The sequence below is a fragment of the Cetorhinus maximus genome, chromosome 5 (genome assembly GCF_964194155.1).
Source record: "Cetorhinus maximus chromosome 5, sCetMax3.hap1.1, whole genome shotgun sequence".
Classification (NCBI taxonomy): domain Eukaryota; kingdom Metazoa; phylum Chordata; class Chondrichthyes; order Lamniformes; family Cetorhinidae; genus Cetorhinus; species Cetorhinus maximus.
In genome coordinates this window covers 154,074,261-154,100,038 of record NC_135883.1, presented here as the reverse complement: position 1 = coordinate 154,100,038, position 25,778 = coordinate 154,074,261, and the positions used below count along the sequence as shown (strand labels likewise).

The 25,778-nt window shown below is 48.3% G+C and overlaps 1 protein-coding gene across 1 annotated transcript in view; it reads right to left on the bottom strand.

Annotated features, from left to right (window-relative positions):
* Window positions 1–409: 409 nt before the first annotated feature.
* The window catches only part of mocs1 (molybdenum cofactor synthesis 1), a 42,911-nt gene continuing 17,542 nt past the window's right edge, over window positions 410–25,778 (bottom strand). The window contains 7 exon segments of the mRNA XM_078542713.1: window positions 410–1,381; window positions 5,085–5,147; window positions 6,103–6,223; window positions 9,479–9,589; window positions 15,779–15,891; window positions 18,117–18,228; window positions 19,980–20,041. Of these exon segments, the coding sequence (XP_078398839.1) occupies window positions 5,092–5,147; window positions 6,103–6,223; window positions 9,479–9,589; window positions 15,779–15,891; window positions 18,117–18,228; window positions 19,980–20,041 (575 nt within the window). The 3' untranslated portion in view covers window positions 410–1,381; window positions 5,085–5,091.

Genomic DNA, 25,778 nt, shown 5'->3' with positions numbered 1-25,778 from the left:
CATGTTGCGGCCATGGAAGGTGGGGTACAAGTCTTTCTCCGTCAGTGATCTTTCTCCTTCTCTTCCTTTTTAAAAACCTCTCCAAAAAACCATCTGTTTGACTTTACTTTCTGACAGTTCTCACACTTGGCTTGATGCCTATTTGTTCTGCTATTCCTCTGTTGAAAGCGCCTCAGGATATTGTGTGCGTGTTTAAAGGGGGGCTGTCGGGTTGTCAACTGCTGGATACGTTGGGCCGATGAGCCATCCGGTCACATTTTTTTCTCCCACGCACCCACCCACCCACCCAAACACTGAGTGACAACATTGCCGAGGCGAGCGAGAGACACGGTCAGGTGAAGAAGGCAGGTGGGTTGACTTTTGAGTTTTGCATAATACTTAAAAAAACAGCAACGAGGCTCGGCACCGTCAATTCAACCCCTTTAACGGGATTTCAGAGGTGAGAGATGTGAATTTTGGCAGGGCTTTGGAATGTGGTATGTCGACGAGTTGCCCTAAGCGCGATGGAAGTCACCCCGCTGCCCGCCAGTCTTGCTGATCAGCTTCACCTCCTCGATCACGATGTCACGCGTGACCGCCTTGCACATGTCGTAAACGGTCAAGGCCGCCACGCTGGCCGCCACCAGGGCCTCCATCTCCACCCCCGTCTTGCCGGCGGCGCCGCAGGTCGCCGTGACGACGGCCGCCAGCCGGCCCTCGTCCAGCTCCAGTGAGATGTCGATGCGGTGCAGCTGGACGGCGTGGCACAGCGGGATGAGCTGGGCGGTCAGCTTGGCCCCGCCGATGCCGGCGAGCTGGGCCGTCACCAGCGCGTCGCCCTTCCGCAGCTGGTTGGCCTGGAGCAGCCGGTAGGCCCGCTCCCCCAGCCGGACTACGGCCTGCGCCGAGGCCGTGCGCCGCGAGTCGGGCTTGCCGCCGACGTCCACCATGACGGCCCGGCCCTGTGCATCAGTGTGAGTCAAGTGCTCAGCCTCCTCGTAGTCTCTTGCCCTGCCTTCGCCGGCAGGTCCACCGGCAGTCAGACCCAGCCCACAGTCCTTCAAGTCCGCCGCGCTCTTTTCCGTGCCTGAGCAAGGCTGCGCGTGTTGGCGGGCCGCAATCCCCTGGGTGTCAGGCCCAGCAGCAGTGCTGAGGCCCTCAGAGCCCCTCTTGGCCGGTCTGCCACTGTCAGTGCAGTATGTTCTTAGCATAGGCCAGGCAGTGTTGGCTGTGGATCCCACTCCTCCATGAAAAGTTGGCAGGCCTCCCTCACTTGTAAACACATCATTCCAGAATGTTCTTCCCATCGGAGCAGGCGGCGAGCTGTTCCAAATTGGCCGTCGGTCCGGTTGGATCAAATTTACGACTCCCTGAGCTGCAGTGGAAGGAACAGGATCTTCCCCTGAAAGGAGAAACAGGATTGAGAGAGGAGAACAGAAAAGCAAAGTGAAGCACCGTTAACTGGGAGAGAGCATTTACCGCCCTCAATCTCGATTGCGCCGCGCAGTGGAAGGCTTCGGGGCCTCCCGTCACCCTCAGCAGCTGAGGGGGTGTGCGAAGAAGCCTCGAGAGTGCTGCGTTGTTGGAGGTGCTGTCTTTCAGAGCAGGCCTCAAACCGAGGCCTCATCATGTGCTCAAGACACTCGCTGCTGCCTGCAGGAACTTGCTATGTGCTAGCCGCCTGGGTGAATCCCCCACAGTGACTACACTTCGCAAGTACCTCAATGGTTAGGTGCTGTAGAAATGAAAGTTCTTTCTATTCTTTTGAGGCCCCTGCTCACTTTAACTTACACTCATCTCCAGAAGACAAATGCGCACAGTCAAGTTAGATCGAGGCAGAAGGCATTCTACACACTCGCAGGAGAGCAGGAGCAAATATCACATGCAACTGAGGGAGACAATGGCAGCCAGCAGAGTAACAAGATAAATTTTTGGAACAGAAGATGACATGCAATCGTGGTAGTATCAAAACAAAAGTAGCTTTAACAACTACATTAGGGTGAGAAACCGATATGAGTTGTGTACAGTATTGGTTTCCTTATTTAAGGAAGAACATAAATGTGTTAAGCAGTTCAGAGAAGGTTTACTAGACTAATACCAGGAATGGGGAGGTTGTCCCTATGAGGAAAGGCTGGACAGGTGAGGCTTGCATCCACTGGAGTTTAGAAGAGTAAGAAGTGACTTAATTGAAACGTGTAAGATCCTGAGAGGTCTTGACAGTGTGGATGTGGAAAGGATGTTTCCTCTTGTGGGAGAATCTAGAACTAGGGGTCACTGTTCAAAAATATGGGATCGCCCGTTTAAAACAGAGACGAGGTGAAATTTTTTTTCCTCTCCGAGGGTTGAGACACTTTGGAACTCTGTCTCGACCCCCTTTGAGGAAGCAAATCTTTGAATATTTTTAAGGCAGAGGTAGATATTTATGATAAAGGGGTGATAGGTTATCGGGGGTAGGCGGGAATGTGGGGTTGAGGTTCAAATTAGATCAGCCATGATGTATTTGAATGGTAGAGAAGGCTCGAGGGGCCGAGTGGACTACTCCTGCTTCTAATCCATGTGAATCCGCAACTTTCTAACTCAGTGAGTGAGTGAGCAAGCTACCAGCTAAACCAAACACACTCAGGCACTCAATAAGTAAAGATAATTGGCAAAAGAACCAGGGAGGAGATGAGGGGGTTTATCCTTTAGGTTCCGAATCCTGAATACACTGCCTGAACACAAAAACATAAGAAATAGGAGCAGGTGTAGACCACATCGAGCCTGCTCCGCCATTCAATACGATCATGGCTGGTCTTGGGCTTCAACTCCATTTCCCTGCCCGCTCCCCATATCCCTTAATTCCCTGAGAGAAAAATCTGTCTATCCCGGCCCTCAACGGTTCAACCATGGAGCATCCACAACCCTCTGGCGTGGAGGACTCCAAAAGACTCTCAACCCCGTTGGGTGAAGAAATTTCGCCTCATCTCAGCTCTAAACAAATCGGCCCCTTATCCCGAGACTGCGCATCCCTCCCCCCCCGCTGTTTTAGACTCGCCAACCAGCGGAAACAATCTCTCAGCCTCCACACTGTCGAGTCCCTTCCGGACTTGGCAGGTTTTGATAAGGTCCCTCCGAAAGGCAGTTGAACTGATTTTAAAGGGCCGGCACAGGCGCGATGGGCCAGACGTCCGTAGGATTAGTGAACGATTACTGATTCAAGCTCTCCAAGGCCTCTTGCCCCTATAACACGGCCCAAACAGGTTGTGGGGGTAGCATGGGGGATGGAGCAACTGGATGTAAAGTTAAAGAACCGCACGAGCAGATGCTATTGAAGACGTGTGTTCATTTTCTTCCTTTTGCGCAAAGAAACTTGAAAACAAAATTTTTTAAAAAATGATAACCCAGCCAAGCCAGTACATCGCATTCCCTCCTCACATCCTCTTAGGTAAAAATAATAAATAAAAACACTTGGCCGGATACTGCTGAGCCTGGAGCAGGGCATCCACCTGGGAATTAGACATATGGACAAATTTGCGTTACATCCCAAAATTATTTACTGCCTCAGCAAACAGGCAGCAAATTCCCGGGACCCGCGCCAAGGTTCACCTGCTGAGATGCCGGAGAGGAGCGCCAAAAGCATTAGCAACCATGCTCCCCGATGGGCGGCTGCACACCATTTCACTCCAAATTACATTTATCCCTTTCTCGGGGGGGGGGGGCTACTCAGTCCTTGGGCCTGCCTCGGCTGTTAACGGAGGGCCATGGAGGGGCGGGTGGGACAGGAGTGAGGCCATTCAGCTCCTCAGGGGGCTGCTCTGCCATCCCACGAGATCACGGCTGATCCTTGCCTTGACTCCATTACCCTATCTTTGCCTCAGAGCAATTGTACCGGGTTGGGGGGGGCGGGGGGCAAGAGTGGTATGTACATTTGCACTAAGCTCCTCTTGCTCATCACCCCAGTCCTCACTGACTTACACTGGCTCCCCATATCACCAAAATCATTCGGTTCGGAGCTTGGTCCTCGCCTAATAATACTCAAGCAGACTTTGCCCACCCCCCCATTGCTGCAACCCCCTCCTCGTTCATCTGGCTACGGGCTTCTGTATATCACCGCTATCTCCTGCGAAAAGCGATCATTGCCAGAGGTTTCATCTGCCCAGTTCTTAGTGTTCAGCTTCATTAGATCTTGCCGCCGCTCTGTGTGAATCTGGTTAAAAATTATGACTGCAACATAGCCTTTGGTGACTGGGGAGGTTAGGAACAGGCTGGAGAATATAATTCTCCTCTTTGCGTCCAAATTCCTACGTGGCCTCACCTCTCCTTGTCTCAGTAATTTCCTTCGGCCTTATAACCCTCCCAGATCTCTGCGCTCCTCCAATTCTGGCCTCTTGAGCATCCCCGAGTTTAACTGCTCCGCCATTGGCGGCCGTGCCTTCAGCTGCCTGGGCTCCAAGCTCTGGAATTCCCATCCTAAACCTGCAAATTCCTCCCTAAAGCTCTCTCTCTCTCTCCTCCTTGAAGATGCTCCTGCAAACCCATCTCTGACCAAGCTTTTGGTCATCTGCCCACATCACCTTACATGGTTCGGGGGTCAAATTGTGACTGGTAACACATGTTGGTATAGCTTTAAGGCACAATATAAACAGAAGTTGTTATTGGCTTGGAGGTGGTTTGTGTTACGCGTTGGGCAGTGGGTTTTGTTCTAGAAGATGACGGTGACTTGCATTTATATAAGCGCTTTTCCTGACCACAGGATGCCTCAAAGTGCTTTACAGCCAGTGAAGTACATTTGAAGTATAGTCACTATTGCAAAGTAGGAAACATAGCAGCCAATTCGCACAAAGCAAGCTCCCACAAACAACAATGTGATAGTGACCAGGTAAAACTCTTACATTCAAACTGCTAACATAAACCCAAATGGGATTTTGCCTCGCGTGTTGGGCGGCGGTTGGCAGTGGGAGGGAGAAAGGATGCGAATTATCTAGGATTTATCACAGTCAGGAAGTGGCTTCCAAATCAGAAAGGCTCAGGAAGACCCTCTCACGTGAAGAAACGTGCACAGAATGAAGGGACCACCAGGAGGGAGACCGTGTTAAATCGCAAATGAAAATGTCAATAGTACGTACTGCTCAGTCACCCACCAATCAGGATCATGGGCCTGTTCTTCATCTGTGATATGTTAAACATCCCTGGAAAGGAACCAGCAGAGTAATTAAAATAGCCTCTCTTCCAGTAATTGATCTGAAAATTTTTTATCCTTACCACCAGCTCAATTATCGATAGAAAAAACTATCATAAATTAGCAGTTTATAAACGAGAGTGCATCATTTCTCATTTAAGAATCATACATGACAAGAGACCATTCGGTCGGTACTGCCTGTGTTAGCTTGTTGAAAGGGCTATCCAGTTAGTCCCACACTGCTGCCCTTTCCCCTCATAGTTCCTCATCCAAGTCTTCAACAGTAAGCCTGGAAAGTGTCGGTGGGCTATATGACCACAGAGACAGCCCCAATTGTGTCCTTTTCCCTAACAGCCGTGTATGGAGCAGCCGACAGGCCCACTCCCTGCACTTGGTCCTGTTTTCCAAAACCTGAGGGTCACCTATCGAGAGTTCAACACTCAGATCTAAACCTCCGAAATGACAGATCAGCCAATTGTTTCTTTCGATACAACAGCTCCGTTGCTCCCACCCACCACCCCTCCACCACCCCCACCCCGTGAGCTTGGGTTGGTGGCCAGACGTGTGGGAGATAGGCGATTATGGTCCCCTATTGGTTATATGCCTCCGCCAGCTCTCTGACAGAGCTGTCCAATCAAACCCAACGCTCTGCTCTTTCATCAAAGCCCTGCAAACTCCGCCACCCCTCTTCAAATATTTAATCCAAGTTCCTTTAGAAGTTAATCCAGTCCTGTTCTAATTCAATCAGCCTTTCAGTCAATGCGTTCCAGATCATAACAAGCTGCGTTAAAAAACCCCACTTAACTCCTCCCACTGGTTCTTTTAGCCAATAGCCTCAAATCCGTGTCCTCTTGTTACTGACTTCCTGTCACTGGAAATAGTTTCTCCCTTATTTACGCTCCATAAATTTGAACCCCCTCTTTTAAATCTCTCCCTTTGGAACAATATAGTGTTCGTAACCTTACCCGCGTGCTGCTTTTTCTTCCTGCCCACTGCGGCACCAATAATCTCCAGTACGTCCTCCTCTGTGGCTCCAGACCGCAGCACATCCCTCAGGGACACTTCAGTATTCCCGAAGAGACAAACCTGCACATTAAAAGCAGAACCGGCAGCTGAACTTGCGTGACTGCAGAAGTCAAGACAATTCCCCGGAGGCTCAGTTGGAGGAGGCGTTACAGTTTTGGGTCGTCTCCCTCTCCTGAACGACCGACTTTTTAAAAATTCTAATTCCGGAGATGGGGGTGGGGGGGGGGAGGCGGGAAGGATGGCAGAAACGGAGCTAGCTACAAACTCCGGTTAAAACAGAAATGGGAAGTCCGGAGTCAGGAAGCTCAGGGTCCTCAAATTAAATGCAACAGCTTTGGAAAGAAGGAAATAATTATATCACACAAATAATAAACACTTACGGCTGCCTTCACCAAGTGCAATGCTATAAAGTGTTTACGAGCATACGAATTAGGAGCAGGAGTAGGCCACTCGGCCCCTTGAGCCTGCTCTGCCGTTCCATATGATCATGGCTGATGTGACTGGAACCTCAACTCCACATTCCCATCTACACAATAACCTTTCACCCCCTTGTTAATTAAAAATCTATCTAGCTCTGCCTTAAAAATATTCAAAGACTCTGCCTCCACCTCCTTTTGAGGAAGAGAGTTCCAAAGACACTCAACCCTCGGAGAAAGAATTTCTCCTCATCTCTGCCTTAAATGGGCAACCCGTTATTTTTAAACAGTGACCCTTAGTTCCACATTCTCCCACAAGAGGAAACATCGTCTCCACATCCAGCCTGTCATTACCCCTCAGGATCTTAAAGGTTCCAATTAAGTTACCTCTTGCTCTTCCAAATTTCAGTGGATACAAGCCTAACCTGTCCAGCGTTTCCTCATGAGACAACCCGCCCATTCCTGGTATTAGTCTCGTAACCTTCTGTGAACTGTTTCTAACATATTTACATTTTTCTTTATATAACGAGACCAGTACTGTACATATACGCCAGATGTGGTCTCACCAATGCCCTGTACAACTGAAGCATAGCTATTTCTGTAATCAATTCCCCTCACAATAAATGATAGCATTCTATCCGCTTTCCTAATTACCTGCTGTACCTGCATACTAACTTTTTGAGATTCATACACTAGGACACCCAGATCCCTCTGAACCTCAGGGCTGTGCAATCTCTCACCATTTAGATAATAAGCTTCTTTTTTATTCTTCCAGCCAAAATGAACAATTTCACATTTGCCCACATTATACTCCATTTGCCAGATCTTTGCCCACTCACTTAACCTATCCATGTCACGTTGGAGCCTCCTTATGTCCTCTTCACAATTTATTTTCCTACCTATCTTTTTGTCAACAAGTTTAGCAACCATTCCTTCGGTCCCTTCATCCAAGTTATTTATATAAATTGTAAAAAGTTGAAGTCCCATCACTGATCCCTGTGGCACACCACTCATCACATCCTGCCAACCAGAAAAAGACCCAATTATGCCAACTCTGCTTCCTGTAAATATATTACCCACTACACCATGAGCTTTTATTTTCTGCAATAACCTTTGGTGTGGCACTTTATCAAATGCCTTTTGGAAATCTAATTACAGTACATCTACCGGTTCCCCTTTATCGACAGCACATGTAACTCCTTCAAAGAACTCCAATAACTTGGTTAAACATGATTTCCCTTTTACAAAACCATGTTGACTCTGTCTGTTTGCCTTGAATTTTTCTAAGTGCTCTGCTATAGCATCTTTAATAATAGCTTCTAACATTTTCCCTATGACAGAGGCTAGGCTAACTGGCCTTTAGGTTCCTGCTTTCTGTCTCCCTCCCTTTTGGAATAAAGGAGTTATATTTGCTATTTTCCAATCTAATGGAACCTTCCCCAAATCTAGGGAATTTTGGAAAATTAAAACCAGTGCATCAACTATCACACTAACCACTTCTGGCAAGACCTTTGGGGGAAGCCCATCCAGAGATTAGTCAACCCACAGGCCCGACAATTTGCTCAGCACCACTTCCCTGGGGATTGTAATTTTCCCCGAGTTCCTCCCTCCCTTCCATTTCCTGATTTGCAGCTATTTCTAGGATGTTACTTGTGTTCTCTATAGTCAAGACCAAAGCAAAATACCTATTTAATTTGTCCACCATCTCCCTACTTTCAATTATCAATTCCCCAGACGCACTCTCTACAGGACCAACACTCACTTTGTTAACTCTTTTTCTTATTTAAATATCTATATTATATTACAGAAAAAGGCTATTTGGCCCAACAGGTCTATGCCGGTGTTTATGCTCGACACAAACTTTCGCCAGCCCTTCTTGTGCTAATTCTGCTAATCCTTCTGTTCCTTTCTCCCTCCTGTGGCCTTAAATACATATATGCAATTTATCTAAACTGTAGCAAATTCCGCTTTCTATTTACTCTGGAAGTTTCTCCTGAGTTCCGTATTGGATTTACTAGTAACTAACTCATATTTATGACTCCTGGTTCTGTTCTTACCTGCATGTGGAAACAGCTTTATGTCTACCTTATCATTACCTCACCATTACCTTGAAGCCGCTATCACCCCTTAGCCTTCTCTGACAGGGTAGAGAGTCCCAGCCTGTTCACTTTGTTCAGAGAGGCATAACCTCTCAGTTCTAGTAAATCTGCACCTTGACCAGTGCCTTGATATCTTTTCTACGAGATGAGAGACCAGAACTGTTCACAGTATTCACAGCACGGTCTTTTCAAGGTTTTGGAGGTGGAAGACGTGGGTATGGTTCTTAATGAATATTTTGTGTAAGTCTTCACAAAAGAGGGGGAAGAATGCAGGCCTTGTCGTTAAGGAGGAGGAGTGTGAAATATTGGGTGGACTGAACAATGCGTGGGAGGTAATATAAAGGGGTTTAGCACCTTTGAAAGTGGATAAATTGCCAGACCAGAAATGCATCCCTGGCTGCAAGAGAAGGCGGGGTGGGGTTAGAGGGTGTGGTGGGGGTAAAATAGTGGAGGCTTAGACCGTCATTTTCCAATCCTCACTGGCTACAGGCTTAGAGTCTGGAGACTGGAAGAACGCTTGCTAACATTTATAAAAATGTTGAACAACACTGGACTCAGCAACGATCCTAGTGGAACACAACATTCCACCCATTTCCAGACTGAATAACTACCATTAACCCCCCTGATGCCTGTTGTGTAGAGAGGTCACTATTCCTCATTATCAAAACACTTCACTTGGAGCAACACCTCCAGATGGGGAATGGCAGGGGGGCAGGTGGTGGTAGGTGCAGATCCATCTCAGATATGGGCCTGCAAAGGGAGGCCAAACTCAAAAGGCCCAGTGTGTCCAGCCCCCTTACCTTCAGATTGCCATCAGCGGTGATCCTTAGTCGATTGCAAGAGCCACAGAAATGTTCGGACATAGAGGTGATGAATCCGATCCGGCCCTGGAAGTCAGGGACCTTATAAGCCTAAAGGAAAAGACCTGGAGGTGAATTCTCAATGAACATCCAACAACATTCCCGAGTGTCAGCTTCCCTCTTTTATTTTGCTTTCAAGGCTCGTCCTTCCCTCCAGTTCACCCTTGGGGAAGGGGTAAAAAAACACACCAGGTATGTTGTGGGTCAGAGTCATGGAAGGGCAGCTTCAGGTTGATTGCCTGGAGAGTGGGCTATTCCACCACAGGGCAGGGGCAGGGAGTCTCACAGAGGAGCCCTATCCTGCCCTTACCTGAACAAGTGGCGATGTAAACCGTCCGACACGAGGCACCGGGATCAGCAGCAGCAATTAAAAATCGAGGTGGAGGAGAGGTGAGGCCATTGGGGGGAGGGGGGGGGGGTGGGTTCAGGGGCAGGTTTGAAAGCAAGGATGGGAATTTTAAAAATTGGGAACCCCCCCACACATGCATGATCTACCGCGTTCTGACTTCAAACCCCAGTATAGTAGCTGTACAATGTCAGGCTAGTGTGACATGAGAGTGGAAACCCTCATTTCTGTTAGGAACTAGAAATAGTTTAGGTAAGTTATATTTGTATTTGTGGGTGTTAGGAATAAGTTTTAGCTTTAAGTTTGAGTTTAATTTGTACTTCTTTATTTGCGTGTTAAGAAAGGGGGACTTGAGTTTTAGTTTCACTTTAAAAGATGCGTGCATTCAAATGAGATTTTACGACTCTTGAAGGGGAATTAAAACAAACGCAAGGTAGAAAAAACTGGGCTGTTGTCTAGCAACTAGAGGTCCACACAAAGACAGGGAGAAACAGAAAGCAATTTTAGTTCAGGTGGAAGCAGCTGCCAGGAAAAGTGGAACACGAGAGAGGGAACTGCAGGAAGCAGGTTCCAAAAACTAAAGAAGAAAGTCCCCAAAACCAGGCAGTGGAACAGGAAAGGTTTCAAGAGGACAGTTAAGTCAAAGGACAAGGACAGGAATCTTGAAAAGGTCCTGTTAAGTGAAATTAAGAGTGATGAGCAGAGGAAGACTCCAAGCTTAAAAGGGAGAAAACTGCTGGACACAGACTTTAAGCAAAATAGGCTTCGAGAAGCCAGAAGATCCAAGGAGACAGGTGAGGGTCTGTACCTCCTTACTATGAGCATGTGAAGCAGTGGTATTCTGTTGGCACGCTGAGCATTTGAGAGAGGGTGTGTGGAAGGCAAAGCTTGAATGCACGTGGTGATCCAGGGGAGAGGAACATCGGAAGGAGAGTTTGAAACCCTGGACCCTTGTGGAAGGACGCTGAGAGAAAGCATAGGTTGGGAGAAGATTCCAAAGCTGGTTCTTCGAGAGTGGAGATTGGAAACCCTCGTGTGAAAAACGGAGTTCAGTAAGACTGGTTGCCTCACGGGGGGAGTTGATGAGGGGTTCACAGCATTGGTTTGGGGTGGCATCTTTCACTTCATTACAAAGTATGGTCTGTCTGACCACGCCTACTGCTTTAGGTGAACTGTGTACTTATGTGAACACGAGAGTATAAGATAGCTTATGTAACTTGCGTTATCCTTACAAATCAGTGTACATATGTAAAGGTATAGTTGTGGGTGAAGGAGTGTTGTATAGTTCGTCTTTTCTTGTTTAATAAATGTTTTATTCTTTCATTAAAAGTTCATCAGCTGACTCCTGTAAATCTGTTCAGTTGCCACTCTCCATGTTTCTAAACTAAAAATAAAAGTGAGGCTCTTTCAAGCTGGGTTCTACCCTGGATTCTGACTTGCCCAGTAGTAACATCAGCTGGGATCAGCACATTTCTAAGTTTGATTAATGAAAAGAAGATTTTAAAACCCAAATTTTTATTTGATACTTTTCAATCTTCAGGGTAGGTGGTGACGTAGTGGTATTATCACTGGATTCGTAATCCAGAGACCCAGGGTAATGCTCTGGGAACCTGGGTTCAAATCCCATCACGGCAGATGGTGAAAACTGAATTCAAATTGGAGGTGGAATTAAAAGTCTAATGATGACCATTAAACCATCATCGATTGTCGTAAAAACCCATCTGGTTCACCAATGCTCTTTAGGGAAGGAAATCTGCTGTCCTTACCTGGTCTGGCCTACATGTGACTCCAGACCCACAGCAATGTGATCGACCCCTAACTCCCCTCTGAAATGGCCTGGCAACCCACTCAGTTCATGGGCAATTAGGGGTGGGCAACAATGCTGGCCTTGCCAGCGATACCCACATCCCATGAAAGCATAAATTTGAAAAAAACCCCACTAAAATAGATCTAACTGCCGTGTGGAAACTGACCGCCACGTTTGTCTGTCCACCGAACTGAATTACTCATGGGCTGTGAAGTGCTTTGTGATGTCCAATGGGATGCAATGAATTCCATTTCAAACTGCTGAAATAATCACCTCAAGTTGTTGGCTGGCTGGAATTGAGAGCCTGCAATGTGCAGTGACATCACCAGGCCCCCTGTACCCGCTGCGTGTTGACGTGCGAGTGGTAGTGGCAACATCGCCAGCCCACACACATCTCCAGCGAGAGCCTGGAGCAATCCAGTTTTCACCCGTCCACTCAACTGTGGGGAAAAAAACTGCAAACCTAGCAGGAAAAGCTATTTTTACAAATATTTTTCAGGATACGATGACACCAGTATGGGAACTGGATATAATTATATCTGTAAGGTGTGCTTCCAAATCAGGAACTTCATTAGCAGTACAGAAAAAAAAAAGCAGCTCTTTATTTTGTTGATGGGATGCAGCCGCTGGTATTTACTGCCTTCCCTTAGTTGCCCTGAGAACATAGGAACCAGGAGGAGGCCATTCGGCCTGTCGAGCCTGCTCTGCCATTCAATTTGATCGCGACTGATCTTCTACCTCAAAACCACGTCCCCCCCCGCACTATCCCCGTATCCCCCTTTATGTCATTGGTCTCCAGAAATCTGCTGATTTCTGTCTTGAACATGCTCAGTGATTGAACTTCCAGAGCCGTCTGGGGTAGAGGATTCCAGAGGTTCACCACCCTCTAAGTGAAGATATTAAGATATCTGAGAACACGAAGACTCAAGCAAATTGTCTGGGGACTGAAGGGGGTGGCAGGGATCCTTCCTTGAAGCAGGTGGGTATTTTTTTTTTCCCCCCCTGTGGTCGGTTTATCCCGTGTCAGTCCACGAGTGACTACATTTATTGAATTCGATTTCACAATATACCATGGTGGGACTCGAACTCGCAATCTATAGCCACAAGACTACTGCAACAGAAGCAGGCCCCGAAACAACCTGGAAAACCATCTCAGGAAAGCGCAGCAGCATTTAATTTGGCACTCCTACAGCTCCGGACAGTCTATCTGATCAAGGCAGACTTGACGTCAAGCCCACCACAACTGGATGAGGAGTGAAGGGGGTTAGGATCTTCCCAAGGTCACTTTGGTCATTATTTGTAAGGATGTAAGGAAAGGGGTCTTCTGATGGTTACTCCGGGGTTAAAGGAGTAATTTTCTTGTAGCTAACGCAGAAAATTCTGGAAATGCGCACTATGACTCACGCAAGAGAAAAACACCACAGGAACAGGAGCAGGCCAATCAGCCCTACAAACCTGTTCTACCATTCAACGTGAACACGGCTGATGTGTACTTTAAATCCTTGGCTCCATATCCTTTTATGCCCTTGGCCAGCAAAAATAGACAGGCTGAAGTCTTGGCATCAAGAGACCTTTTAATTGAGCATAAAGGATCTTTTCCCTTTTCAGGCACTGATAGATTCAGGAAATTCTGGGACTACAGGTCCATCAGCCTGTTCTGAATCTGAAAGTGGACGCCAGAGGATTCTGTATAAGAGTTTTATTGTACAAATGAATTACCGGTGTCCTTGAGATAAAGTCTCCCCTCATTAATAATAATTGGGCCTCTTAACTTGTTTAAAAGAAAAATTAGAGTGGGATGAAAATTCGTTCGACACATTTATGGGTTAGAGTGACCCTCTTTCGAAAACGCGTGGAATCAGAACACTGCTCTGCAGGGAGGATTTCAAAAGCCAGAACTGGTTCTTGGTCCTGCCTCAAGTGTGGGCGGGTGTCGAATGGAGAGTATGGAACTGGCTCAGGGTCTTCACGCAGCCTGCTGACAGGGTGAGGGTGGAAGAATCGAACGTGGATGCGAGGATGGGGCAGGCTGTTGGGCCTTGCCTCTCAGGAGTGCACTGCAATATTCTCAGCACAGCAGTTACTGCCTGCCAGTTAATATGCTCACACTATTTACTCTCAGTTGATGTTAAATAAATTGAAAAGTGAAAAAGAGAGCGTTGCATTTATATAGTGCCTTTCCTGCCCCAAAATGCTTTCCAGCCAATTAACTACTTTTTCCTTCAGTGATGTAGGTCGACTGGAGAAGTTGGGGCTTTTTCCTTGGAGAAGAGACAGTTGAGAGGAGATTTGACAGAGGTGTTCAAAATCATGAGGGGTCAGGAGAGAGTGAATGGGGAGAAACTGTTTCCACTGGTGGAAGGTCGAGAACTGGAGGGTGCAGGTTTAAGGTAATTGGCAAAAGAAGCACTGGAGACAGGAGGAAAGAATTTTTCACGCAACCAGTGTCACAAAGCTGGGTGGGTGGGTGAGCTGTGAGCGGGATGCAAAGATGCTTCGGTGTAATTTAGACAAGCTGAGTGAGTCGGCAAATGCATGGCAGATGCAGTATAATGTGGATAAACGTGAGGTTATCCACTTTGGTAGCAAAAACAGGAAGGCAGATTATTATCTGAATGGCTATAAATTGAGAGAGGGGAATGTGCAACGAGACCTGGGTGTCCTTGTACACCAGTCGCTGAAGGTAAGCATGCAGGTGCAGCAGGCGGTAAAGGTGGCAAATGGTATGTTGGCCTTCATAGCCAGAGGATTCGAGTACAGGAGCAGGGATGTCTTGCTGCAATTATACAGGGCCTTGGTGAGACCACACCTGGAATATTGTGTGCAGTTTTGGTCTCCTTACCTGAGGAAGGATGTTCTTGCTATAGAGGGAGTGCAGCGAAGGTTTATTAGACTGATTCCTGGGATGGCGGGACTGACATATGAGGAGAGATTGAGTCGGTTAGGATTATATTCGCTGGAGTTCAGAAGAATGAGGGGTGATCTCATAGAAACCTATAAAATTCTAACAGGACTAGACAGGGTAGATGCAGGAAGGATGTTCCCGATGGTGGGGGAGTCCAGAACCAGGGGTCACAGTCTGAGGATATGGGGTAGACCATTTAGGACTGAGATGAGGAGAAATTTCTTCAACCAGAGAGTGATGAGCCTGTGGAATTCGCTACCACAGAAAGTAGTTGAGGCCAAAACATTGTATGTTTTCAAGGAGTTAGATGTAGCTCTTGGGGCGAAAGGGATCAAAGAGTATGGGGAGAAAGCGGGAGCAGGCTATTGAGGTGGATGATCTGCCATGATCATGATGAATGGTGGAGCAGGCTCAAAGGGCCGAATGGCCTACTCCTGCTCCTAGTTTCTACGTTTCTGTGAGTGGTTGGAGCCTGGAATGCAGTGCCTGACAGTGTGGTGGAGGCAGGTTCAACTGCGGCTTTCAAATTGGATTATCTGAAAAGAAAGAATGTGCAGGGGTATCAGGAAAAGGTGGGTGTGTGGCACGAGGTGAACTGCTCCTCCAGAGGGCTGGCACTGACAACGGGCCGAATAGCTTCCTTCTGTGCTGTTACCCCTCTGAGATTCTACAGAGTCTATCCTCGGGGGTGTAGGCGCAGCTATTATTTAGGAAACAAGGCAGCAAATTTGTGCACAGCAAGATCCCAGAAACAGCAATGTGATCGAAGAAAAAAGAGATTATCTGGTCATTTAAGCTGGTTAAGGGCTAAATATCGGTGAAGATGTCAGGGAGAACCCCACCTGCACCTCTTCAAACTAATGCCATGGGATCTGGTCCATCCCGAGAGGCCTTAACATCCTGCCCAGAAGTTTGTTCCTCCGGCATTGCAGCACTCCTTCAGTGCTGCACTCGAGTAGTCGGACTTGAATCCACCATCTCTTACCCTAAGGTTACCACTGAGGCATGGTGATATATGAGTGAACGAGGGATTAATTAAGGAATTAATGCAAATTAGATATTGCAGGGAGGAAATCAAGCTTGCAGATCTCTCAGTCATTTTATAAAAATTTAGGGCCTGCCCAACTTGAGCACCAGCTGACCCGCCTTCCCAACAGCTTCCCCCGGAAGTTGAGGAATTACCTTTGCAGTGTCGGAGGCTCCTGAAGGCAGCTTCTCCACGTCAGGCCACCTCTGCTTAATGGTGCCCAGCATCTCCTGGTAGCTCACGAGCTTCTTAAAATTCCACTTGTTACCTAGCGCAACGTGTGTCAAAAAGGACAGGAAAGTAAGGCAATGATCCCAGGCAATCTATTTTTTGGTTTAGCAAGATGCACAAGAATCCACAATGCAAACACCTGAGAAACCTAGAGGTAGAGCTGGTGCTCGTGGTGGGGGCTCTCTGTTAGGGCCCAGGTCACACCTGACCAGTTTGTGTACATGTCATGTTGGCCTTTTACCTTGTCCTGGGCTCTGCAGGCAGCAACTTCCTCAGATACTGAAGCAGTCCATGTCCAAATGCAGCGAGACCTGGACAATATCCAGGCTTGGGCTGACAAGTGACATTCGCAACACACAAGTGCCAGGCAATGACCATCTCCAACAAGAGAGAATTTAACCATCACCCTTTGATGTTCAATGGCATTACCATCACTGGATTCTCCCACCATGGGGTTACCATTGACCAGAAACTGAACTGGACTGGCCATATAAATACTGTGGCCACAGGAACAGGTCAAAGGCTGGAAACTGTGCAGTGAGCATCTCACCTCCTGACTCCTCAAAGCCTGTCCACATCTACAAGGCACAAGTCAGGAGTGTGATGGAATACTCCTCGCTTGCCTGGATGACTGTAGCTCCAAGAAGCTCGACACCGACCAGGACAAAAATAGCCCACTTAATTGGCACCCCATCCACCACCTTCAACGTTCACTCACACAGGCACACGAACCGCAGTGTGTACCATTTACAAGATGCACTGCAGTAACTCGTTAAGCTTCCTTAGACAGCACCTTCCAAACCCTCGACCTCTACCATCTAGAAGGACAAGGGCAGCAGATACATGGGAACACCACCACCTGGAATTTCCCCTCCAAGTCACTCACCATCCTGACTTGGAAATATATCGCCGTTCCTTCACTGTCGCTGGGTCAAAATTCTGGAACTCCCTCCCTAACAGCACTGTGGGTGTTCCTACACCACAGGGAGTGCAGCGGTTCAAGAAGGCAGCTCACTCCCGCCTTCTCAAGGGCAACTAGGGATGGGTAAAAAATGCTGACCTTCCCAAAGTGTGATGCACAGAACTGGATAATTCTTACACTTTGGATGGAGGATGAAATTCAACGTGCATGAGTGTGAAGGGATGTGGTTTGGAAGGGAGCTGGGGCCTAACTCATGGTTTAAAGGTTTAGTATAACTTCCTTGTTTGTGTACTCTATGCATCTGTTTCGAAACCCAAACATCATGTATGCTTTTCCTTTATATATAATTAAAACAAAAAGCCTCATCAGCTTATCCTGCCTCTTTCAAAGGCTTGTGGTGTTTCAGCCTTAAGCTTGCCTAGGCCCCAAGCACTGGAATTCCCTCCCTAAACCTCTCCGCTAACTGGTGGCTCGAGCAGGCCTAGATGGGCACCAGCTTCTCCGAGTGCACCCATCCCACTGCCTCAGCTCCCCAACACCCCGTGGCAATGGCTTACTTTACTGCCAACTACCATCTGGTGGGCTTTATTGGGGAAGGGGTGGGAGGTAGTCTTTCCGCATGATTAAACTTACAAACCATTAATAAAAAGTTCACCATTCAAGGTTGTATAGCTCCATCAAGTGGTACCACCCAGTGAGTAGGGGGACTGCGTGTGTAGAAGCATCCTCGCAATTGGCAGGCATTCTTAGACTCCAGGTGCCCTCTGAACTCAGACGCCAGCGAGGAGCTGTGGCCTTACCTCAGAAAGTTGGGGGAGACATGTTAGCCGTCCTAGGGTGGTCTAGTGGCCAAGGCATTGCCCGAGACCCTCAAGTCTTACAGGAGTTCCCTGGAAGGTCTGGGCTGGCCAGAGTGACAGCAGCCTGAGGTGTTCAATAAGCCTCAATGCCAGGGAGGGAAACACGTTCCTTGGCTCCACTCACTTATCAATTATTCCTGTTGGGAAGCGTGTATAATTCCAAATTTGAGAGATGGGGGGTGGGGGGGAAAGGTGAGGAAGAGCTGAGAATTTAGAGTAACAAAGAACAGCTCTAAACACAATGGCAAGAACGTTTTTGTCACAATGGGATAACAAACGTTTCCCAGGCTCTGGGAAGAATTAAGGCTCATAGTTCACGGGAGAGGGTTAGGGAGGCTTGCCCTATCATGAATCTCAGCCGCAGCACGGGTGGCACTTTAACCGGGAATGCTGCGCCAGTCCCAGCAATGTGGATAGGGTTAGTCAAGGTTCAGTGCTCTGACCCACTCTTCAATAACATTCAATCTGACATATACATACCATCAAACGGCATGTACTCAATAAACCGCACGTCCAAAGGCTTCTTCTCAGTCAGCTTCACAAAGTCCAATAGCTCATCCTCGTTCAGGCCTCTCATTACTACACAGTTTACCTGAGCAAAAGGTTAGAGAGGAGAGGTCATTAGTTGCTGGTTGGGTGGCCGGGATAGGGGGTGAGGGGGAAAGAGGGTCATTTGGTGGCCGCCTTTGCTTTTAACACCGTTTTTGGATGCAACAATAAACTGAGGCCTGGTCTGCCCTCTCATGTGGCAACAAGTCCCATGACACCATTCTAAGAGCGAGGGAGCTCTCTCCAGGGTCTAGACCAATATTTATCCCTCAGGCAACGTCACTGAACACAGGTTATCTGGTCACTACCTCATTTCAATTACTGGGAGCTTAGTGCAACAAGTGGAATGCAGTATCTCCAATATTGCTAAGCGATGGCGCAGTGGTATTGTTGCTGGACTAGTGAGCTAGAGACCCAGGGTAATGCTCTGGGGGCCCGGGTTCAAATCCCACCAGGGCAGGTGGTGGAATCTGAATTCAATAAAAATCTGGAATTAAGTCCAACGATGAACATCGAACTATTGCCGATTGTTGTAAAAACCCATCTGGTTCACTAATGTCCTTTAGGGAAGGAAATCTGCTGTCCTTACTTGGTCTGGCCTACTTGTAGCTGAGTGTTTTGGTGTTGGGTGTTTTGGGATGCACCGAGGTTTTTTTTTTGGTTAATGCCACGACAGAGCACACCTCGAGATTGGTTATTTAACCGGTAAGTAGCCTGACTCTCATGCTTCAGAGATCAGGTTCAAGTTGGTCCCAGTCCATTAGCTAAAATAATCCCGAGCCTTAATCATCAGCTACTGAATCCGGAATGCAGGCCGTGCGGCTACAGCAACATCCAAACCAATTGGAAGAGTAAAACCCAAACTCGTCTCCAAGGCTTGGCTTTGGTTGTTTTGACTTGGCAGATTGGGAACGTCTACCCAAACTGGACTGATCCAATCGGCTGCCTGAATGCCTGGGTCAGATTTTGGGCCAAGGACTCTAACTGGGCCCTGGCACTGTGACCTCCCCCTTTGCCTAATCTCTGAACGTCAGATAAGGATTTAAACAAATGCCTTTTTCAGGTACCCAAGTGCCCTTCACCGCCCACAGCTCGAGGGCGCGTCGGGGGCTCCGGTGGGGAGAGAAGAGAGAGAGATCCTAGGCGGTCACACGTTAGGATTAGCAGAAAAAGAAAGATATTGCGGATGCTGGAGGCCTGAGCTGAAAACAGCAAATATCGGGCAACATTCAGCAGGTGAAGCAGCAACTGTGGAGGGAGAACCAAAGCTATTGTTTCAGGTCGATGGCCTGTCATCATCACTTGGCACTGGGAGAGTTGGTTTGCTGGTGAGGGTAGAAGGAACTCGATCAAACTGGGAGAAGGACGCATTAACCTGGGTCTTTTGAGAAATGGGAGGTCAAAAGAGAGGCCAGAGAACGACAAAGCGAAATAACCTTTACCATGATGATATCATTGATGCTGCTGCAATAAAACGCCTGTTGCCTTGTCTGGGATCCTTATATTGTACTGAAATTAGCGTAAACTATAAATATTGAGTGTGCTACACAAAGTCCAATCCATACACCAAACATTCATATCAAACTGCAAGAAAAGCCGTACTGCCCCATTTGGCCTCACACTGGGAAAGCAAAGGTGATAATTACCAGCTCAGTGGTGCATGCAACTGAATTCGTGCCAATTAATTTATCGCATACTTTCAAGTGAAATGAAAGGGCAAAGTCCATAGTGCACATCCCCATCAATGCTGATAAGAGAACAGGAACGTGTGAGGTAAAAGTTGGAAACACTTGCCTTAACTGGATTGTAGCCCAGGTCGATAGCTTTGTTAATACCCTCCATCACCTTGTGAAAGCCTGAGTTTTAAAAAAAAAAAGAGATAACAAAGAAGTTAATGGAACCCAGCAAGGACAACTTGCATCTTCACAGTGCATTAAACAGCAAGAGAGATCCCAGGGTAGAGTGCTCCTAGGTGGGCGGCAACTGACACGGGGTAGCGAGCGATTAGGAGGGCTATCCAGAAGTTTGTTCCGAGAGATGGGCTTTGAGATACGGAGCATGGTGGCACAGTGGCTATGTTACTGGGCTTGTAACCCAGAGGCCTAGACTAATGATACAGAGACACGAGTTCAAATCCCACCAAGGTGGCTGTGGCACTTAAATAACAGTTAATTAAATAAATCTGGAATGAAAATCTACTATCAGTGACCACGAAGCTACTGGACTGTCAAAAATAAAAACACCTGCTTCACCACCACCACCCTTTAGGGAAGGGCGTCCACACCTGCCTGAGACTCCAGAGCCACAACCACCCTCTGAGCAAGCGACTCAGTTATGTCTATCACCACCTTCTCAAGGGGCAATCAGGGATGGCCTGGCCTGGCCTGGCCTGCGACGCCCACATCCTACAAATAAATTAATAAGTGCTATTTTAAAGAACGAGAAGAGGAAAGAGAATCTGGTTGGCAGAAGGGTTTAGCGTGGGAATTCCAGGGACCAGACCCAAGGTGCACGTTAGTCTGAAGGCTGCACGTTTGTGGTGAGGTGGGAGAGTCAGAGGCAGATGCACAGAAGGCTACAGCCAGAGGAAGGGGAAAGAGAGAGAAGCTCGTGGGTATAAGATAGGAGAGGACACAAGTGGATTGAGAGGAGAGGAGGGAGACAGTGTAAGACAGGGTTGATGAATCCATGTGGGAGAGTTTGGGACAAGCTGAGAGTTTACGAAAGCTGGGAGGCCAAGGGGGAAGCAGGGGAAGAGTTGGAGTAGTCGAGTCTTGGTCTCAGTGGCAGAGGAGCAGAGGTCAGGCTGGAAGCGGATGGAAACCTGCCATCTCGGCAATGGGCAGCGTCAAAGCACAAATTCAGGGTCCAACAGGGCACAACAAATGCAAACACAACCTGGTCCAGTCTGACAAGAGTGAAATGGGTTCAGTGGCAAGGGGCAGGTTTGCTTCACTCTCCCTGACATCGAGCTGCAAGAGGTTTTGTGACTTGGCCAAGGCTCAATCATGTGTCAGGTGAGCAGTTGACTGCACAGGAGGTAGTGGAGAGGTGGAGACTGAGAGCCCTCTAAGCAATGTCGCTGAGGGTAACCCACAGTTTTAGGGACCCCAGTGATGAGGGGCTGGTGGGGAGAGGGGGGGAGTGGCAGAGAAAGGGAAGGGAAGCCCTTGATGACAGCTTTGCCAGTTGCGTTTGAGTAGATGTGGAACGATAGAAGGCCCAGCCCTGCTCAGCTGAGCAACAGGCACCGGGGTGGAGGGCCGCACGGACACCTGTCCGAGTGGGAGACGGGAGAAATCTCCTGCTCCTCTGTGAAACCCCCGAGAGGACAGCCTAACATCTCATCCGACACAAGGCACCCTCCGACAGTGCAGCACTCCTTCGGTACTGCACTGGGAGCGTCAAGCCTGCATCATGTCCTCACATCACTGCAGAGGGGCTTGAACCAACGACCTCCTGATCCCAGAGATGAGAGTACTACCAACTGCACCACGACTTACACAAAGGCTGTGCTTTAACCCTACGCTGTCAAAAGGGAGAGGTAGACATTGGAGAAAAGAAACAGACTGAGGGTTAGGGGCCGGTACAAGTTTTACAGGCACCGAGAAGGCCGGCTGTACTCAGAATGTCACATCTGTTCTGATGACACTACCTTCAAAAACAGCTCCTCTGACATGTCCTCCTTCTTCCTTAACCGAGGTTTTCCATCCACGGTCGTTGACAGGGCCCTCAACCGTGTCCGGCCCATATCCCGCGCATCCCCCCTCATGCCTTCTCCTCCCTCCCAGAAACATGATAGGGTCCCCCTTGTCCTCACTTATCACCCCACCAGCCTCCGCATCCAAAGGATCATCCTCCGCCATTTCCGCCAACTCCAGCATGATGCCACCACCAAACACATCTTCCCTTCACCCCCCCTGACGGCATTCCGTAGGGATCGTTCCCTCCGGGACACCCTGGTCCACTCCTCCATCACCCCCTACTCCTCAACCCCCACTTATGGCACCTCCCCATGCCCACGCAGAAGATGCAACACCTGCCCCTTCACTTCCTCTCTCCTCACCGTCCAAGTGCCCAAACACTCCTTTCAAGTGAAGCAGCATTTCACTTGCATTTCCCCTAACTTAGTCTACTGCATTCGTTGCTCCCAATGCGGTCTCCTCTACATTGGAGAGACCAAACGCAAACTGGGCGACCGTTTTGCGGAACACCTGCGGTCTGTCCGCAAGAAAGACCCAAACCTCCCTGTCGCTTGCCATTTTAACACTCCACCCTGCTCTCTTGCCCACATGTCTGTCCTTGGCTTGCTGCATTGTTCCAGTGAAGCCCAACGCAAACTGGAGGAACAGCACCTCATCTTCCGACTAGGCACTTTACAGCCCTCCGGGCTGAATATTGAATTCAACAACTTTAGATCTTAAACTCCCCCTCCCCCCATCCCCACCCCGTTTCTTCCCCCCCCCCCCGCTTTTTTTTTTCAATAATTTATATAGATTCTTCTTTCCCCACCTATTTCCATTATTTTTAAATCTAAAACTAAAACCTTTAGTCTTTCCACCCCAACCCCACTAGAGCTGTACTTTGAATATCCTGTCTTGCATTCTTAATTAGCACTTTTCTCAGACAAAGACCACCACCTTCAACACCTCTTTGACCCTTTTGTCTGTGACATCTTTTGATTATCTGCTCATCTCCACAATCACCACACCACACTCTCAATGTGTCTCTCTCCCCCCCCCCCACCCACCTTAAACCAATTTATATTTCTCCCTTCTTCTAACTATGCTCCAGTTCTGCCGAAGGGCCATGAAGGCTCGAAACGTTAACTGATTTCTTCTCCGCCGATGCTGCCAGACTTGCTGAGTTTTTCCAGGTAATTCTGTTTTTGTTCAGAATGTCATTGTTGGGTTTATAGCACCATCATGTGGCAGCTGCTTGTAACTTCAGCTTGGAACTGCTTGCAACTTGATTATTTGCGTCATCCTTGCTCTAGTCTCGATTTGGTCCCTTCAATTTTTCAAAGCTTTTTCGCAGCCCTTTTCCCAGTGGGAAAAGGCAGTTGCTGGGAAAAGGGCTGCGGGAAAACTGTGAAAAATTGAGGAGGCCAAATCGAAGCTGTGGAGTAAGGATGACGCAAATAACCAAGTTTAATCATCAACATGATTCATCACGAACCACTTATGAATGCAAGGCTAGTTTAGCTATTGGATAATGGGAACTTGCGAATCTGGAACCTAACCGAGGGAGTGAATAATACGAGAAACAATGTGCCAAAGTGCCAGGCTGGAATAGTCAGTGTCGTGGCAGGGTGAAGTGTTTCCTATCCAGTTATGATGTTGAGTGCAGCCTGGAGAGGGACTCAAGACGCACTGAAGGAAACAGCTTCATCCCTTTTTTTACTTTGCGAGTAGCTTTGGGCCTTACCTCCCCGGTTTACACTCGTTTAGCCTTGCTTTGACGCCGGAGGTGCTTTGGTTTTGCCACTAACTTACTCTCAGAGAGCGTAGCTAGTGTATCCAAAAGCAACAAAAGGGCTTCTGATGGCACTGCGCTTTTCACAATCTCAGGAAGTCCCGGGGCACTTCACAGCCACGAGAGTCTTTTCGCAAGTGTATTCATAGCCGTGGCGCAGGAAATGCAATTTGCGCAGAGCAAGATCCCATAAACAGCAACGAGGAATTGACCAGCTAATTTGTCCGAGTAACTGAGGGATAAATATTGGCCAACACGTCGGGGGAAACTGCCCTGCTCCTCTTCAGGATCGTGCTGTGTCTTTTACATGCAGTAAATTCGACATTGAAGAGCTTCCTCAGTTCTGCATTGTAATGCCCGGCTGAGTTATGTGCTCAGGCTCTGGGCTGGGACTTGGACCCACAACCTTCTGACTCAGAAGTTGAGTGTGCTACCCAACTGAGCCACGGCTGAAGCCAAGGTCGGAGGAGTGGTGATAATGAAGCCCAGGGCTGGATCTGTGACTCGAGGTGCTGGCTGCACCTTTCCCTGGCAATATCCACGACCCTTCTCTCTCCTCCTTCCTAGAGGTCAGTTCTGCTGTCGTGCCCCAATAAATACCTCAATCGTGCGAGATGCCATCGGCTGCTGAGCAGACCAACAGTGCTTTCAACCCAGTGCACACACTTAAGATCGCTGGGGAGAGATCAAGAGTGGAAACCCTCTCTCTAACACTAGGGCACAATAGTCATTTGAAGAATTCCACACAGGATCAACTAACTCAGCAGAGACAGGAGACTGGTTAAAATCTTTGTCGGAACCCAACATCGGAGCCAGTAAGAATGTGCCTGGCCCCTCACCCACTCACCCCTCCCACACTGAGCCCCAGAAGAACAAGGGCAGCAGATGCCTGGGGTCACCACCACCTGCAAGTTCCCCTCAAATCTGTACACCATCCTGACTTGGAAATATATCGCCGTTCCTTCACTGTCGCTGCGTCAAAATCCTAGAACTTCCTCCCTAACAGCACTATGGATGTACCTACACCACATGGGCTGCAGTGGTTCAAGATGGCAGCTCACCACCACCTTCTCAAAGGCAACTAGGGATGGGCAATAAATGCTGGCCCAGCCAGCGAAGCCCACATCCTGGGGATGATTTTTTTTAAAAGAGAGGACATGGGGCCACGGCAAGAACCAGGTTCCCACTAGAGGTGGAAGAGGAGCCGGGGGGGGGTGTCGGGGGAAGAAAATCAGAGGCGGACATCATCTCCTAGCAACATACTCTACAGGAGCATTGCTTGGGTCCTTTGATCAGGTTGTCCAACCAGCTGCCGGTGATCAACAGGAGGGAAGAGGAATGTCTTTAAATATTTTTTAAAAATCTTCCAAAACCATCCCATTTCATATTTCGGCATTGATATCCATTTGCGCTCGCTTGGAAATAAAATGATCTGAGAAAGTAAAAGCACCGGCAGGGTGGTCCCTCATCTATTCTGGGCCAAGTTGGATAATTGTAAGCAGCTGGGAAGCACAAGTGGGGATAAATGGCTGGCGGGGGTTCGAGTTTCTGGACGGCGACACATGGCTGACCAGCCCACACTGGAGGACGGCAGAATCAGGTTCCCTCCTTCGTGACGGTGAACTGCCGGCCTGTGGTCACTGTCTGGGCTCAGTCACAAAAAAACAACAGCCACTTGGGGACAATTATTTGGGGGAAACCTCCATAGTCCAAAGCCTAGTGAGAACACGGCACATTAGGCAGAGAGGGAGAGAGAAAAGAGAGAGACAGCGAGAGAGACACAGAGAGAGAGAGACACACACAGAGAGAGAGAGAAAGATACAGAGAGACAGACAGAGAGATATAGAGAGAGAGAGAGAGACAGAGAGAGAGAGAGAGGGAGACACAGAGAGAGAGACACACAGAGAGAGAGACAGAGAAAGAGAGAGAGAGACAGAGAAAGAGAGAGACAGAGAAAGAGAGAGAGAGACAGAGAAAGAGAGAGACAGAGAAAGAGACAGAAAGAGAGAGAGAGACAGAAAGAAAGAGGGAGGGAGAGAGAAAGAGGGAGAGAGAAAGAGGGAGAGAGAAAGAGGGAGAGAGAAAGAGGGAGAGAGAAAGAGGGAGAGAGAAAGAGGG